General features: G+C 51.2%; 6 protein-coding genes across 8 annotated transcripts; 3 read left to right on the forward strand and 3 right to left on the reverse strand.

Annotated features, from left to right (window-relative positions):
* Positions 1 to 1,646: 1,646 nt before the first annotated feature.
* On the forward strand, positions 1,647 to 3,478 carry LOC120896806 (trypsin-1). Its single transcript, XM_040301260.1, has 3 exons — positions 1,647 to 2,316; positions 2,397 to 2,565; positions 2,654 to 3,478. Exons 1-3 carry the CDS (start codon positions 2,220 to 2,222, stop codon positions 3,291 to 3,293), a joined length of 906 nt encoding a protein of 301 aa, XP_040157194.1. The 5' UTR covers positions 1,647 to 2,219; the 3' UTR covers positions 3,294 to 3,478.
* A 119-nt stretch (positions 3,479 to 3,597) lies between these two features.
* LOC120896797 (putative inositol monophosphatase 3) lies at positions 3,598 to 5,416 on the reverse strand. The gene is made up of 3 exons (XM_040301250.1): positions 4,681 to 5,416; positions 4,342 to 4,608; positions 3,598 to 4,271 (listed from the first exon to the last, which is right to left on the reverse strand). The coding sequence occupies exons 1-3, from the start codon at positions 5,192 to 5,194 to the stop codon at positions 4,012 to 4,014; spliced, it is 1,041 nt and encodes a 346-aa protein (XP_040157184.1). The 5' UTR covers positions 5,195 to 5,416; the 3' UTR covers positions 3,598 to 4,011.
* A 113-nt stretch (positions 5,417 to 5,529) lies between these two features.
* LOC120896833 (glycolipid transfer protein 1) lies at positions 5,530 to 9,256 on the forward strand. 3 transcript variants are annotated; one of them, XM_040301321.1, is made up of 6 exons: positions 5,530 to 5,641; positions 7,697 to 8,270; positions 8,341 to 8,396; positions 8,469 to 8,596; positions 8,667 to 8,808; positions 9,038 to 9,256. In XM_040301321.1, the coding sequence occupies exons 2-6, from the start codon at positions 8,108 to 8,110 to the stop codon at positions 9,203 to 9,205; spliced, it is 657 nt and encodes a 218-aa protein (XP_040157255.1). In that variant the 5' UTR covers positions 5,530 to 5,641; positions 7,697 to 8,107; the 3' UTR covers positions 9,206 to 9,256. The 3 variants fall into 3 exon arrangements, with proteins under 3 accessions (XP_040157255.1, XP_040157246.1, XP_040157236.1); XM_040301312.1 differs by lacking the exon at positions 5,530 to 5,641 and adding an exon at positions 5,689 to 5,801; XM_040301302.1 differs by lacking the exon at positions 5,530 to 5,641 and adding an exon at positions 5,835 to 5,942.
* On the forward strand, positions 5,735 to 7,676 carry LOC120896763 (putative zinc metalloproteinase YIL108W). Its single transcript, XM_040301187.1, has 2 exons — positions 5,735 to 6,630; positions 6,693 to 7,676. Exons 1-2 carry the CDS (start codon positions 5,756 to 5,758, stop codon positions 7,294 to 7,296), a joined length of 1,479 nt encoding a protein of 492 aa, XP_040157121.1. The 5' UTR covers positions 5,735 to 5,755; the 3' UTR covers positions 7,297 to 7,676.
* LOC120896876 (transmembrane protein 17-like) lies at positions 8,398 to 10,224 on the reverse strand. The gene is made up of 5 exons (XM_040301382.1): positions 10,002 to 10,224; positions 9,828 to 9,931; positions 9,646 to 9,759; positions 9,057 to 9,563; positions 8,398 to 8,989 (listed from the first exon to the last, which is right to left on the reverse strand). Exons 1-4 carry the CDS (start codon positions 10,045 to 10,047, stop codon positions 9,294 to 9,296), a joined length of 534 nt encoding a protein of 177 aa, XP_040157316.1. The 5' UTR covers positions 10,048 to 10,224; the 3' UTR covers positions 8,398 to 8,989; positions 9,057 to 9,293.
* Positions 10,225 to 10,330: 106 nt separating this feature from the next.
* On the reverse strand, positions 10,331 to 14,294 carry LOC120896759 (coatomer subunit beta). The gene is made up of 6 exons (XM_040301172.1): positions 13,936 to 14,294; positions 12,344 to 13,853; positions 11,446 to 12,266; positions 11,110 to 11,383; positions 10,927 to 11,032; positions 10,331 to 10,850 (listed from the first exon to the last, which is right to left on the reverse strand). Exons 1-6 carry the CDS (start codon positions 14,027 to 14,029, stop codon positions 10,776 to 10,778), a joined length of 2,880 nt encoding a protein of 959 aa, XP_040157106.1. The 5' UTR covers positions 14,030 to 14,294; the 3' UTR covers positions 10,331 to 10,775.
* Between the last annotated feature and the right edge of the window lie 365 nt (positions 14,295 to 14,659).

A 14,659-nucleotide genomic window follows, 5' to 3' on the forward strand; every position in this document is an offset into this window, starting at 1 on the left:
ATAAATTCATACCGCTTCCTGTCCCGTTTCGTTTCCCCTTTTTTTGGGGCGTGCAGCGTAGTGTGTGCGCAAAGAATGCGGCACCGCGGTGAGTTCGGTGCACCCGCGAAGCCGTCATCGAAAGCCACGCAAACACACGTGACTAGACAGTAGTGAACCCGACGCGGGGCGGTTGCCCTGGGAACGGGCTGCAGTCACGTGCAGCCGAGAGACAAATGGCAAGATCGTAGCAATCGACGACGCTGACATACCTTCCGCATGGCACCGCTCATCGAACATTCGAACACGATCCCAGTAGTCGTCGATTGCCGGAGTTCAACGTGCTCTCTGCACCGTCGTGATGTGTGTCTGTGTTGGAGGATATTGGGAGGTATGTGGAAGAAAAATACATGTCTTTGTAATAATTATTTTATTATTTTGTTGCAATCTTCCATCTGTGTGTGTGAATATCTTACGATCGCTTCATACGGAATCGCTAATCAATGAAAGCTGTTGAAAGAGACGCAAACAGACGCGTCTAATGCCACCCGTGGGGTACCCGCGGCCGCGACAAGCTGGCATCGAGCAGTTGACCTTACACTTGAAATTGTTTGCCCATTTGCACAGCGTGGCAGAAGCGTGGCAGTCTGGTTGAGCCGCATGGGGGCACAAACTGCGACGGAATACGGAGCTTTGGAGAACGCTCTGTAATCAATTCCTCAGAACGTTTGCACTGAGGAGTGTCATTGGGTCCACTGGTTGGATGGATCGAAGGTATCAATTTTGTGCGATGACGGTTGCCACACGCATGCAGACGGGTGAGGGTATTCTTATTGCGAATGTTGAATGGGATGTTTGCACGAGATACTCGCATCGAGTTTGGTGGACTGCCAGCTAGGAAGTGGAGATAACCATCGAAGGATAGAAGTACGCGGGGAGGGCCGGGGAGGAAGGCAGCAAGGTTACAACGAATTGAAGGCTCAATTGATTTGATTCAGACGAACAATCGTAGGGAAAGGGATCTGTGTCACTACATCTCTTTGCATCCACTTTTACTCCGGGGGTGGATATTCAATGGTGATCTTATTACCTTCCAATGCTGCAATCCAATGTCATCCATTCCCAAACTTGATCCTGTATTAAAAACAATCTCATTTTTCACCTTTTTTGCGGAAGTTACCGCTCCGTGATTCATCTCCATGAGCATCGAAGAAGTCAACGACACCGAGGACGGTCAGTCGGTTGCCGCATATGCTGCACCTGTAAATTGGACGTTAAACAGGTTGGTTGAACTTCGGGGCAGCTTGTTTGAAGTTTGGGTAAATCACCGACCGCAGAGCAACTGGCAGCAGCTACGGGTTTGGCGCTGACCTTAGAGTGGCGTGTGTGTGGCACCGGCTTGCAGCACGCAGCACGATTAGAGGTGAGATTGAAGAGCGTCTAATAACATCCGCACACCCGTCGGCTTAGGCCCATCCGCTCGAATCGGGGTGTGACCGATAAGAAACCTTCAACTATTTCGCGATTTGTACACAGAACACACAGCGCAGCAGCGAAATAACCCTGCGCGCGAGCGCGTTTGCAATGCAACTTCCGCTGATTACGATCCGCGGTGCAGTGCAGCAGTGGTGCCTGGCTTAAAGGTGCAACTGCAAACGCAGTCGCCCTCCTCCCCCACACCGAAGTGTTGGTGGGACAAAGTGGGAACTCGGTACCATTGCGACGACGCCACCCAACCGCGCGCCGGCTGTCGATTACTCATCCGGCACGCTCCAAAACGGCATATGCAAACGGCGTCAACCGCGAACACGTGCTGCGATGAGAAAGCATACTGCTGCTGCGCTCTCTCGTACACTCGTAGTGTGCGGTAGTCGGGACGGCGTTACTAATCATGCGTTGACACCGGCGAAGGTGACAGCAGCCATCGTTTTGTTCTCTGAGAGCGGGCTGCTTTTGCGCGCTCTCAACGGTTTTCTGCGCGCACATGGCGTGCGGAGATAAACAATGCCGGCTTGTTGTGCTGCGCGTTTGGTGAGCGCGCTTGCGCGGATGTTGCTGTTTTTGCCCGCCAAACTTCTCGCCTCTTATAAAGCGTGCTTGCGGAAGAACAACAATGGCGAGTTCGTCGTAGACTGCGTACCGCACCAGACGCACGATTGGGACGCGTGGAGGATAGTTTTTTGGGATCGTTTCAATCGTCGCTTCAATCAAACAGTTTCCTTCCCCGTGGTGCTTCTACCATGCTGCCGCTAGGAGTACGCAATCGCTGGTGGCGGGTGGTAGCGTCGGTTGTGTTGACCCTCAGCCAGCTGACGACCATCGAAGGGCAGATAAGTCGTAAGTTGTGTGGAGTGTGCAGATAAGCCGTTGTGACAATTCCAATCTAATTGAGCTGTCTAATCTGTCTGGGCAATTAGTATCATCCGTGCCGTGTGGTAGACAGCAGCAGAGGATCGTTGGCGGAGTGAACTCGAACCGCGGTCAAATCACGTACATCGCCAGCCTTACCAAGCGGGGTGGACACTTTTGTGGGGCCTCGATCGTCAACGATCGCTGGCTTCTAACTGCCGGACACTGTGTGTGCAGGTGAGTATGAGCGATCAGTTGATTGGAGCCTTGTTCCTGTTGCTTATAAATCATGCGTTTCCTTTCCTTTCTTCCCCCCGAAAAACAGTGGCGTTAATAAGATACTACGCGCGAACCAAATCCAGGCCGTGCTCGGACTCTACCGCCGGTCCGAATTCGGTGGCAATCAAATCGACAGCGACCCATTCTCGGACCGTGCGTACGAGGTCGGCATCCGGACCATCGTGCCCCATCCCGGGTACGTCTGCAACAAACCGTCGAACGATATCGCTCTGCTGGAGCTGGCCCGGCGCATCGACTTTAGCGCATCCGTGCGGCCAATCTGTCTGTCGAGCGTTGCGGATGGGTCGGCCCGCGTCGAGGGCCAGACGGCGGTGGTGGCCGGATGGGGCTGGCAGCAGGAAAACCGCAACCTTGGCGACAAGGCGGACACGCTGCAGCGGGCGGTGGTGGATGTGTTTCGGAACGAGGAGTGCGAAAGCATGTACCGGCGGGGCAATCGGTCGCGAACGATTGCCCGGACGCAGCTGTGCGCGGGCAAGGGTACGGGCGGTGTCGATGCGTGCTGGGCCGATTCCGGCGGTCCGCTGGTCACGAGCGACAACGTGCTGATTGGCATCGTTTCGACGGGGATCGGTTGTGCGCGGCCTGGCTTTCCCGGGATTTACACGCGCGTTAGCGAGTACGCCAGCTGGATCGTGACGGTGATCGATCGGTTGTCGCGTTGAACGGGTAAAGGCGAATATTGTTGCAGTATTATGGTTTTGGTAGTAGAAGCAAAACCAGCCCATCTAGTCAATTTTATGCCAATGCATTTTTCATCATATATCAAGATGATGCTGTTTAAGATAGTTGTAAGATTGTTAGAATGCTTAAAATAATTTAAAATAAAAATGAATGTTCAACAAGCGAATACTTTAAGCGATTCCAACACGTGTAGCATGGGAAACACTGACGCGTTACGCGTAACGCTACGTAACGCAACCATCGCAGTGCGTCATCTCGTGTCAAAAGAGCCCGAATGCATGCGTATTTCCTATATATCAAATTGGTATGCTACGGATGCTTTTATTTCTTAGTATGGAACTTTGTCATCTAATCAACTAACTAACGAAAGGAAAATAAGCTATCCAGCTTGGTCAAGCCCCCTGCTCAACCGGCTTCTCCTTTCTAGTCTGTGGTCGACGCGTATTCGATTGAAATTGAGATCAAATACTAGAAATTAGTGAACGGGTGTGTCTTTTAGCGGTAAAATTGCCTGCCGTTGTGCATTGTATCTGTGCGCACACACTTTTCATCATAATGGTACAGTTGTCGCTTAATCGTGATGTGATGCCGAGTGACGGAAATAGGACACACTGCTTGCTGCTGCCATAAACAAACATACTACAGCCACATCCCGCGTTTCCTCGTGGATATGTTTTGGGCAGATCGCCCAGCGGTGCCTTACCGCACGAAACGCTTGCTCTCCACTATCCGCTTAATGTACGCTTCGTGCGTCGAGGAAAGGGCCGCCGCCAGCAGCCCGTTCGGGTTGAGCGCCGGCGTATCCCGATGGTACACGATGTTTTCATTGTGCAAATCGCTCATTCTGCCCCCGATCGCGCCGAGTATTGCGTCGCCGGCACAAATGTCCCACTTTTTGATGTGCGTCGTGTGCAGATACGCCGTCGCGTTGTTCTGTATCACCTGCAGCACTTTGAAGCCTTGGAAGGAGAGAATGGGAACGTTGGAGAAATGGGACTTCCAAAAGCAGCACTCGGTTCGTTCACTTACCAGCACCGCCGGCCGTTATGACTTGTGCGTTTTCGCCGAATATTTGCTTCGACTGTTCCTTCACAGCGCCCGCATGCGACCGGGACACGATGATGGTTGGATGCTTCGCGTCCGCATCGTGCTTCAGGTTGACGAGCGACTCGGACAATGCCTTGCCGCGCCACGCCCAGGTCGTTTTCATCGTGAAGGGATTGTGTATGATGCCAATCGTTGGGACGCCCTTCACCGCCACGCACACCATCGTGGTGACGTACTCGTGGAGTCGCTCTAGAAAGGAAACGGAAACTCTTCCATCATTAGGCATACCTGGAGGGCATAAATCGAAATCCTTTCCCTTACCGGTGTATTCCTGCGTCGCGTCCAGCGGGTCTATCCACACATCCACCTCGTCGATGGAGACACGTTCGTCCGGCACGGTCACACTCTCCGGCAGTACCGTGGGGTCAAGATCGAACAGCTGCACATCCGCGCACTGCTCCTGCCGGTCGTCCTCCTCGGAGATCACCTTCAGCTTGGGGAAGATTCGCAGCAGCCCATTCTTCATCACACAGTTGGACCGGTAGTCCGCATCGGTCACCGGATTGTTGGCGCCCTCCTTCGTCTTGCCCTTGCTTTGCTCGTGCAGATCGCGCGACTTGGACACGGCCACCACCTCGAAGCCACCGTGCTGGGCAGCCTGTATCGAACCGATCAGCAGCTTGCGCAGGTTGATCTCGTTCGGATTCTTGCTGAACGCATAGCTGGCCGCATTCGCACTGTTGCTGCTCCAGAGATAGTACAGAATGCACATAAACAGCAGGCCCAGTATCACCACGCCACACTTATTGATGCGTATCGATCTACCCAAGTTCATGTTGGCTGGTGCTGCACACACTCTCGTCACTAGAAAAAGTCTCGATAACCCTTCAAACGCTTCCGTGTTTCTTATGCGTGCGTTAAGCGGATCATTGTTTATTGAGAATGGTCCGTGTCGCTGGCAAGTTCTCCGTGCGCGAAATTATCCACTGAGCGAGTCTGTTTTTCTTTCGGCTCTGTGCCCAGGGGCTCTGCGCTCCAGGTTCAAAACAAAAGGCCTTTGTGACGACGACACTTTTGACATCTGTTGCAGTAACCTTGGGCGGCCTAAAGAAAAAGTGTTTTTGTGAGAAAAAAAGGAGTTTAAAAATAAAACAGAAACATCGATGATGCTTTATATAATGCTCTTAATGTATCGCAAACAGCTGAAATGCTAAAACGGGTGGAAAATAATTGCTACATTTGAGGGAAAAATTGCACAAAGCACACCGTTTGTCTAGCTACCGTGAGTACCTTCATCAGCTGTTTGACTGATGACGTCATTCGTGGAGTGGTGTAAACAAACCAGAATCACACGCGCAGAAAAAAACCCCTCTACGTACAGGTGCAGAAACAGGCAATGTGCGATTTGGAGCATAATGTTCAATTAAAAAACGTACAGCAAGGTGAAGTGTTTAATTATTCTACCATCTTACTGAAGGGCGATCTAGCGAACCCATGTTGCGGTGGGAAATTTCGCATCGTATCCGACAATTCCCAATCCGTCCCATTTTCCGTCGCGATAGAGAAAGCCGTCGGTAGTGAAGGTGAGAGCAAGCAAGTCATTCGCAAGTTTCGCATTCTGTTAAGACTTTCTCCCGGTGAACATCAGTACACGGTGCAGTACTGCAGCACGAAAACATGTGTCCGCTTAGTGTACACAGCTCCGGAGAGACGGTTTACTGTGGCCCCCGTTTACATCATCTGCAAAGGACACAGCGGTCACTATCAGTCCAGTGAAAACGATGCGCACAACGATAGTGAGCACGCGTGTCGCAAAATAACGCTTGCCATCGAGCTGCTCCAGTGTTTGTACGCGGAAAAGCTGCAGGAGCATGGTTTCGGTCGCAAAACGTTCGCGCTCGAGGCACCGTGCCGTCCGTTCTACGCCGAGCTGCAGTGGGCTCAATCTACCACCATGACGGAAGATGCCCTTTGGCACCGGTTCGCTGCCGAGCTGGTGCACGGCAAACACTACGACATGGAGCGGGTGAAGGTGGTCGGCTTTCTGAGCAGTACGCACTTTGAAGGCATCAGCGATGGTGACTATTCGTACGAGAACATCCGGAAGCGCACGACCGGCCATGCGGCACTGGGTGGCGGCGGGTTGGCCCTGTTCGGTACCGGGTGTCTCTACACGTGGCCCTCGACGCTGGAGACGGTTTGCGATGCACTGCTAAGCGAGCAGCCGATCGATTGCGCCAAACTGTTGGACGATAGCAACTACAGACGCACGTAATAATGGGTTTTCCTCGCTTTATCGCTCGAAGAGTAAGTGCGAAATGCTTCCTTTTTAGGTATGGCGGATGCTTTGCCACCACCCTCGGCTCGGTTTGCCACGAGATGGGCCATACGTTCGATCTCGGTCACACCCCGGACGGTTCTATCATGGGTGATGGGTTCGATGCCATCGACAACGTGTTTGTTGGGGGAGCTGGAGGCCGTGCGCAGGGTGCGAACGGACCGAAACGCCTCATCGCTACCAAACCGGGCGGTCTGGCCGGTAGACTGACGCAGCTGAAACGCCCAGGCGAGGTGCTACGGCAGCGACTGGAAGCGAAGCAAAACGATGGTGTCTTTTTTGCGCCCACAAGTGCACTGACGCTCAGCTATCATCGATGGTTCAACGACGCACGGAAGGGTTGCGGTGGTGGGTCAATGAATTTTGATAACACCACCAGAACGGTGTCGTGCAACGGGTCGAGCATCGTTTTGGTGGAATTACGCTCCACCGACAGTGGAATGATGCAAAAATGTTGGACGTTCCAGGAGCAGCAGCATTCTCGACCCTGCTCATTTACGCTTCCCAGGCTAGCAAACCTACCAGACCTGACGTTGTTTGCCGTGGACACTGAGGGGAGCATTCTAAAGATAGATCTTAACAGTATTAACCAAGCATAAATAGACGAAGCACAAACAGAAGCGTGATAAAACAGGACTTTTGCTAGCTGCACTGAAAGGGCAAGCTAAAATAAAAACCCTTTCTAGTTGCATTAGCGTTTAAATAATTAATTAGAATTGAAATGATGGCTTCAAATTATTATTATTTAATATGATGACTGTAAATTGCTTCCAGATTGTAGCTGGTAGCAGCCAGATTAGCTGATAACAAAACAATTTAAAAATATTGCCTCGGACAGCATGGAACTGAGGGTGTTGCTGACGTTGGGTCTATCAGACATGCCGCCGTATGGCCTATATTATTTTTCTCGCCTTCGCGGCCACCACGAAATTATATGAATTAGTCTTATCTCACATGCTACTAAACATTCGATCTCGGTACGGTCTTTTCCCCTTTTAGATATTCCGATTATCCAAAGGCACCACCAAACCACGCCACCACCACCGCTCACGGTACGGGATTGCAGCCCGGTGTACAGTCGACGTAAAGTGATAACGTAAGCTTGTGGAAGGGTCCCCTCCTTCCCCCTGACCGGCCTGATGTACAGATGATAAACATTACCATCGGTCGCGCGTAGATAAGATTACATGTTGTGCCATGCACAGAGTCACATTCGATCCGCCACCGTCAGACGGACCCCGAACGCCAAGATTGGAAGCGCTGAAACCAGAGTTCACTCGTGGTGTGCCATTCGAGCATTGGAGTGCCGGGGTATTCGCCCACTTTATGCGGTGAAAGCAAATTAGACACCGTTCGACCGTTTCCCACCAAGCATATAGTGTGCGTCTGTCTGCGTGTCGGTGTGACACGATGAGTGAAGAGAGTGCGGACAACAGCGCGGCCCCGGCGGTCTGTGAAGCCAAGATCCTGTTTCGTCAGCTGAAGCCATTCCCAGTGATTGATGAGAACAATAATTTTAAGATTGAAACCGCACACTTCCTCGAATCGTCCAACCAAATCATCGATGCCATCGGTATGTATAGCTGTGTAGAGTTGGCAAAGGAAAGAGTCCCTTCTCAAACGATACACATTATCATCCGCAGCATGTTTCGGTAAGCTGTTCTCTCCCATCGTGAAAGATATGCGTCAAAACGTTCAGGTATGGTGCTAAAACCGTGAATGAGTTTAGATGATCGATTTGTTTAATGGAATTTTCCTCTTTTTTGTGTAGAAAATAACCGACAAATACAAACAGAACGAGTCGCTGTTTAAGTACTTGGAGGATTTAATCCTGAAGGACAAGGACGGGAACGACAACCCGTTCGACACGGTAACGGACGGTTTGCTGTGGCTTAAAAGGTGCGTCCACCGGCAATAATGGCCGTTCTGTGGAGAGAAAATTAACCTTGTTTTACTCCCATTTTGGCAGGGCATTCGAAATGATGGAGCAATTCTTTCGCAACCTGCTCGAAGACAAAACGCGCAGCGAACAGGTGAAGCCGCACCTTAAAAAGGCGTACGAGGAGTGCCTGCTGCCATATCATGGCTTTCTGGCTCAGAAGGCATTTCAGGTAAGCTCAGCTGTCCATATCACGAATTCTTTCTCGCGGTTTTACGGAACTGAAGCACAAGCGAAGGAAGCGTATCGTGTTTCAGTTAGTGTCAGTATCGAACTTGTGGCCGTTCAACTGAAGCCGTATAAATAGTGGCCCGAGTGCGGGTACCGCATTCACGAAGATTTCACGTTTCTTACTGGAAAAAATGATATTTTAATATAAAAAATAATAATTTTCATTTCAGCTACTTCATTCATTTCTACCTTCAAGGTCATCGCTGCTGGGAACATCCGACTCCAACATGGACAATTTAAAGGCACTCGAGGAATTTTTAGCACTGTTTCGTGCCAACTTGACCCATCTGAATGAATTCTACACCAAACATGACTTACATCGAACCTACAAAGCGTAGTTCGCGTTTACAATTTAAATAAATGAACTGTTTTTTTTTTGTACAAAGTAATACTATTTAGTGAAAATTTGCTGTTTTTTCCGAGATTTCATTGCTCGTCCTTCGCTTCCTTTGCCGTGTCGGCTCGCTTGCCCACATATTGCCACCGTTGCATTTGAAACTGTTTCCTGCGAAAAGCAGATATTTGACGCATTGCCGGCACACCAACTACAATCTGCAGCACCAGCAGACCGATCGCGATCGACTGTGTTACGGTTGCTGCTAAATGATTGATCGTGTGCGTTGCTAGCAGCAGGTAAATCTGCAATGGCAGCTGAATCAGTGTAGACAGTATAAGAAAGCCAGCAAAACTGGGTATCTGTAGAGGAAAATAAGGACGTACAGCATTAGCACAAAGGAGAAGCTTTTAAAACACACAAAACAGTGATTTGCTACTTTACCGCACTCATCAGGTTGCCGGTGTGGCCGAGATAGAGCCGGAAGACTTCCAGCGGAATTGCCACCACCAGCGAAAGGATGGACAACGTTTGCTCGATTCCGCTTATGTTGAGGAACTGTGGCCCAAAGGGTATGGGAATCAAATTATTACTAGCTAACATCACTTAAAACTTAGTTTACTTGCCTCGTAATGTAGAAACACTATTGCAACCAGCAGCCAAACGGCGTAAAAATAAACATTGATGTGAATTAACAGCTGCACCCACAGGTGAGCAATCACTTCTTCCTCTGATGGAACAAAACACCCGGAACGATAATGTTACTGATTAGGCAAAAGCCTTGATAAAACGATGCTTACCAGCGTAATCGGTCACTTTCGGTGTGGAATTTCCATTTCTCTTCATCGTAGCCCCGTCCTAGATAAACTGTGGTTCCTGTACGATAAAACCTAAAGCCCACGCCGCCTGTTTTGTTATTGCCTATCACCATGGTTACGAGCAGGCGGTGTAACGTGTACATGCACGTATTACGTGTCAGCGGAGTGGCGCAATGTGCCACATGGTATGATTGCGTGGTGCATTTCTTGTTTACCTATTATGCCCACCACCATGGACGCTTGATTCCCGCAAACGCAACGATTCTCATTTCTCTATACCATGCTGATGGAACGCGCACAAACTGCCCGTGTGAATGGATAAACAGATTTTTCTTATTTATTTTGCGATAGAATATTCATGCCGGAAACCCCCTTTCCTTCCGTTACGAATCGGTGCACGAATAGATAACTGTTACTATTTTAAAAAAAAGTAAAGATAAAATATAGGAATGGAGACTCGATACCTGGTCTAACCCCACGCAGTGGCAACACAAATGCAGCTCCCCCGGGTGTGTTACATGTGGAAAAAGAAAACCAAAGGAGTGCAATAATTAACCAAGCATTTCCCCTCTCCTTAGTTGGTTCGCTTATGTGTGTCAGTGTGTGTGTGTGCATGTGTCTTGTGTTAATTGAAATATGTCGGACCCGGTCGGGCTCGGTTTCGAAGTAATCGTTCGAATTAGCGCACATGCGTGGGGAAAGAATACTAGAATCTCTCACAAACTAAGAGGCGCTCGCCGGCCCGGTGGAATAGTATTAAGCGGCAACCGATTTCTCCTGCAAACACTTTTGCGTGTGGTTGATTTTATCGCCCAAGCTCAGCGCCATGCCCTACAGGAAAGTAAACATAGAACAGTGGTTAATAGAAACATGTTTTCACGCGTGAAGCCCAATGTCGTCCAATTACCTGGCTCTTGGCGCGTATTCTTATGTGCCCGGTCACGGGTGCGTCCGGTCGATCTAAGGGCTTCTCGATGCTCAAATTTGCCAAAGCATCCTCACCGAAAATGGACCTGAAATTAGCAGTGCATCGTGTTGAGCCGGCGATCTAGCGAAAATTCCTTCAACACACCTCGCCCACACTACCTACCTTGCGTACATATTGGCCGCCATAAAACCACACTGGCCCGAAAGTGCCTTCTCCGGCGTGAGGCACTTCATGTTGGTCGACTTGAGCAGCAACCGCAGGTAGTCGTGCAAATCGGTAAGCGTCGTGTTGACCGACACCTTGTTCTCCCACTCAAACTCGACCCACATCGTGCGGAACTCGGTGTCGGTGCAGCTGGCCGGCAGAATGTAGTCCATGATGTCGATCTGGATCGTATTCAGCACGACCACGTTGGACGAGAACGTGGTATCGTACACTGGAAAGGAAGGAAGACCGTTAGCAAATGCCTCACTCAACCCTTTCGACCGACTCGCTTACCAATGTTGCCAAAGATGATGCCATTCTCCGTCGACGACACCTTCACGTTCGCCTTGATGTTGCAGAAATCGTGCGGCGCGAGCACCACCGGGTGCGGTTTCTCCACCAGCTTCAGGTCGCCGACGGTGGCCAGCTCGAGCGTACAGTTCTGCAGCGTATCGCTGGTCTGGTTGACGATCAGCACATCCAGCACGATGTCGTACTGGTTCACGTGCACGTACGCTTCCGCATAGACCGGATCCGAGAACCCGGTCAGCTGGGTCACCTTGTTCAGCTTGCTGTTCGGCGACGCCACGTCGGTCAGTGCGGTGCTCTTTGTACCGGCCAGCGCCTGGTTCAAGCTCAGCTCGAACACATTCTCCCCCAGCTGGTCGTGTTTGCCGTTCGCCAGCTGTGTGAACGCGATCGGATCGTCCGGCTGAATCTTGGCAGCGTTCTTCTGCTGCTTGTCCTTCTTTTCCTGCGCCTTCTCCTCGCTCTGGGCGGTCAGCATGTTGGCAAGCGCGTTCTTGCAGCTCTGCGTAAAGATTTCCACTATTTCGGGCGTCTGCAGGGTCAGCGTCTTCAGACACAGATAGATCCGGTCGGTGTCATCGTTTGTGATAGCTTTCGTCGGCAGGCCGGACTTGCCCAGGTGCAGGATCGAGCTCATGATCAGCATGGCGCAGGTGCACAAACGGTTCTGCTTCTTTTCATTCGGCTCCAGCTGGATGAACTTCAAGGCCAGCTTCGTCAGCGTGGAGGCGAGTGTGGCCGCCACGAAAAAGTCCCCATCCATCATGTACTGACGGAGCGGTGGTCGTTCCACCTTTTTGGCAACCCTTGAAGGAAACAGGAAAACGGTCATTATTTTTGTGTGATAACAACATTTACACCACCACCACTAAATAATACTTACGGCGCAACGCTAAACGCGCTCTGAGTAGCGTACGTGCCATCCGAGGTAACCTTGTTGGTGCTGTTCGCCGTCGTCTCGGTGGTTTTTTGCTCCTCCTCGCCCGCCTCGTTGCCCGCCAGACGGCTCTGTTCCGCCTCAACAATCGGCACCTCGCCCAGCGCACGGTTGACGACGCCGATTACCTCCATAATGTCCTTCAGCGAGTTGGCATACTCGCCCAAAATCCACAGCGTAGTGCGGTGGATCTTGGCGGACTTGATGGCCGGGAACGCTTCCAGCAGCTTCTCGATGACGAGCGGCTGCAGGTGGGAAAACTTTTGAATCGCTTCCCGCACAAACACCAGCACGTCGCCGGCCGCCAGCTCGTTCGTGTCGGACAGAAACTCCACCAGCACCGGGATGACGGCCGCCGCCACGTCCGGGAACTTGATGCAGCAGGTGTGCAGGGTGCGCACCAGCAGCTGCCGGTACTTGCCCGTATCCTCGTGCTCGATGTTGTGCGTTTTGGACACTTCCTTCTTGAGCACCAGCACCATCTCCTCGATGTTGCGCGACGACACGAGATCCATCGCCAGCGCGAGCGTCTTCCGGCGCACCTCGATATCGGTGGCGCTCAGCACCCGCAGCACGTCCATCACCAGCTCCTGCATGATGCGCTCGATGTTTTCGTTCTCCTTCAGCGCGATCAGCCGATCCAGCACGATCAGCTTCACGTTGTTGTCGCTCTCCTTCACGATCAGATCGATGTAGCAGCTGACGGCCGCCTTGATGGCGGTCGGTGCGGTCGAGAGCGTCACCAACGTGCCGGCCGCCTCGTACCGGACGGCGTTCGAGGACGAGTTCAGCAGGTTGTAGATGCAGCGAATGAAGCGCGACCGTTCGGCCGGATTGGCGTGGCACACCTTGTAGATCAGCTCGACGATCACGAGCTGCAGGATGTCGCCGAAGCTGCTCACCTGATCCAGACAGGAGGCCAGATAGTTCAGGGCCCGCTCCTGGTCGGCGTGCAGCAGCATCAGAAACGCGTTGCGCTTGCACGACATGTCCTGCTGTGTGTCGAGGAAGTTTGCGATCAGCTCGGGCCCGTCCGGCACCAGCCAGTCGAAGTTCTTGTAGATGGTAAAGATGGCCAGCACTGCGTTGCGCCGCACGTACGAATGGCGATGCTCCAGGCTGCTGCGGATCGTCGGCATCAGCGGTTCCAGCAACTCCGGTTCCTTCAGCTTGCACAGAAAGCGCAGAGTTGCGCCGCGCAGAAACTCGTTCGGGTGCTGCAGATCCTTGCGGTACGCGTCGCACACCAGAATCATCTCCTGCAGCAGCTTGCCATCGGGCGACGTTTTCGGCACGATTTCCCAGTAAATCAGCAGCAGCTTCTTGAGCGTGTGGTTTTGCAGCGGCAGCACGAACCGGATGATCGTCATCAGGAGGTTGGGCAGCCGTTCGCCCTGCAGCATGAGCTGGATGACTTTCTTCATCGTTTCAATCTTTACGTTCACTTCACCCTTCTCTGTGGGCGGGAGGGAAGACAAGCGGTCGGTGTGTGTGTTAGTGGATTTGGCCGGCGGTCCAGCGAAGCGAGCACCACTTACCTAGGTCCTGCTTGATCTGCATCTCATTGTACAGCTCAATTTCGGGTGGATTTATTATCGTGTAGCACGACATTCCCTCAGAGGCCGACGCCATCGCCGCAGTTGTGTGTGGATTCCGAACCGAGCTGAGTCAACTTTTCTCGAGCACAACGAGCGGGCCTACGGGACACAGGATATCGCATACGCCTCGAGCACCCGGTAAGATACGTGCGTGTTGCCGTTTCCTGCACTGTGGTGTGCTATTGTGGTGCGAATTTAAGGTTTTTCGTCACTATTTTCTCACTCCTTGCGCTCCGGTACACCAAAATTTCAACCCAGTTTAGCGATGACAATTATCAATACGTGTCATGGGATACGCTTATACGTCAATTCTGCACACATACATCTACACGCGCTGTCAATATTCTGTTCGACGCCAAGGTGTAATAAGCAAAGCTATGACTGCCGTTGTTGTTTCGCACAGTTTGTTGGGGTTCGGAGTTTGATTTGCAACAAATATACTGATTATTGTTAAAAAAATATTTATCAGCATTAATTTTGACGAAAAAGACCTGTAAAATTTTCAATAACGTTTTCCATCAATTTTCTGAGGTGTAAAAATGAAAATTATCTCCAAAGAAAATGTTCAATGTGGATACAATCTGTCGACAATCTGCTTTTCTCAATACATTTTTACAAAATCAATGCATATTTATCGATACACTCTTCATATGATTAGTAAAAA

The sequence above is a fragment of the Anopheles arabiensis genome, chromosome 2 (assembly GCF_016920715.1).
Source record: "Anopheles arabiensis isolate DONGOLA chromosome 2, AaraD3, whole genome shotgun sequence".
Lineage (NCBI taxonomy): Eukaryota > Metazoa > Arthropoda > Insecta > Diptera > Culicidae > Anopheles > Anopheles arabiensis.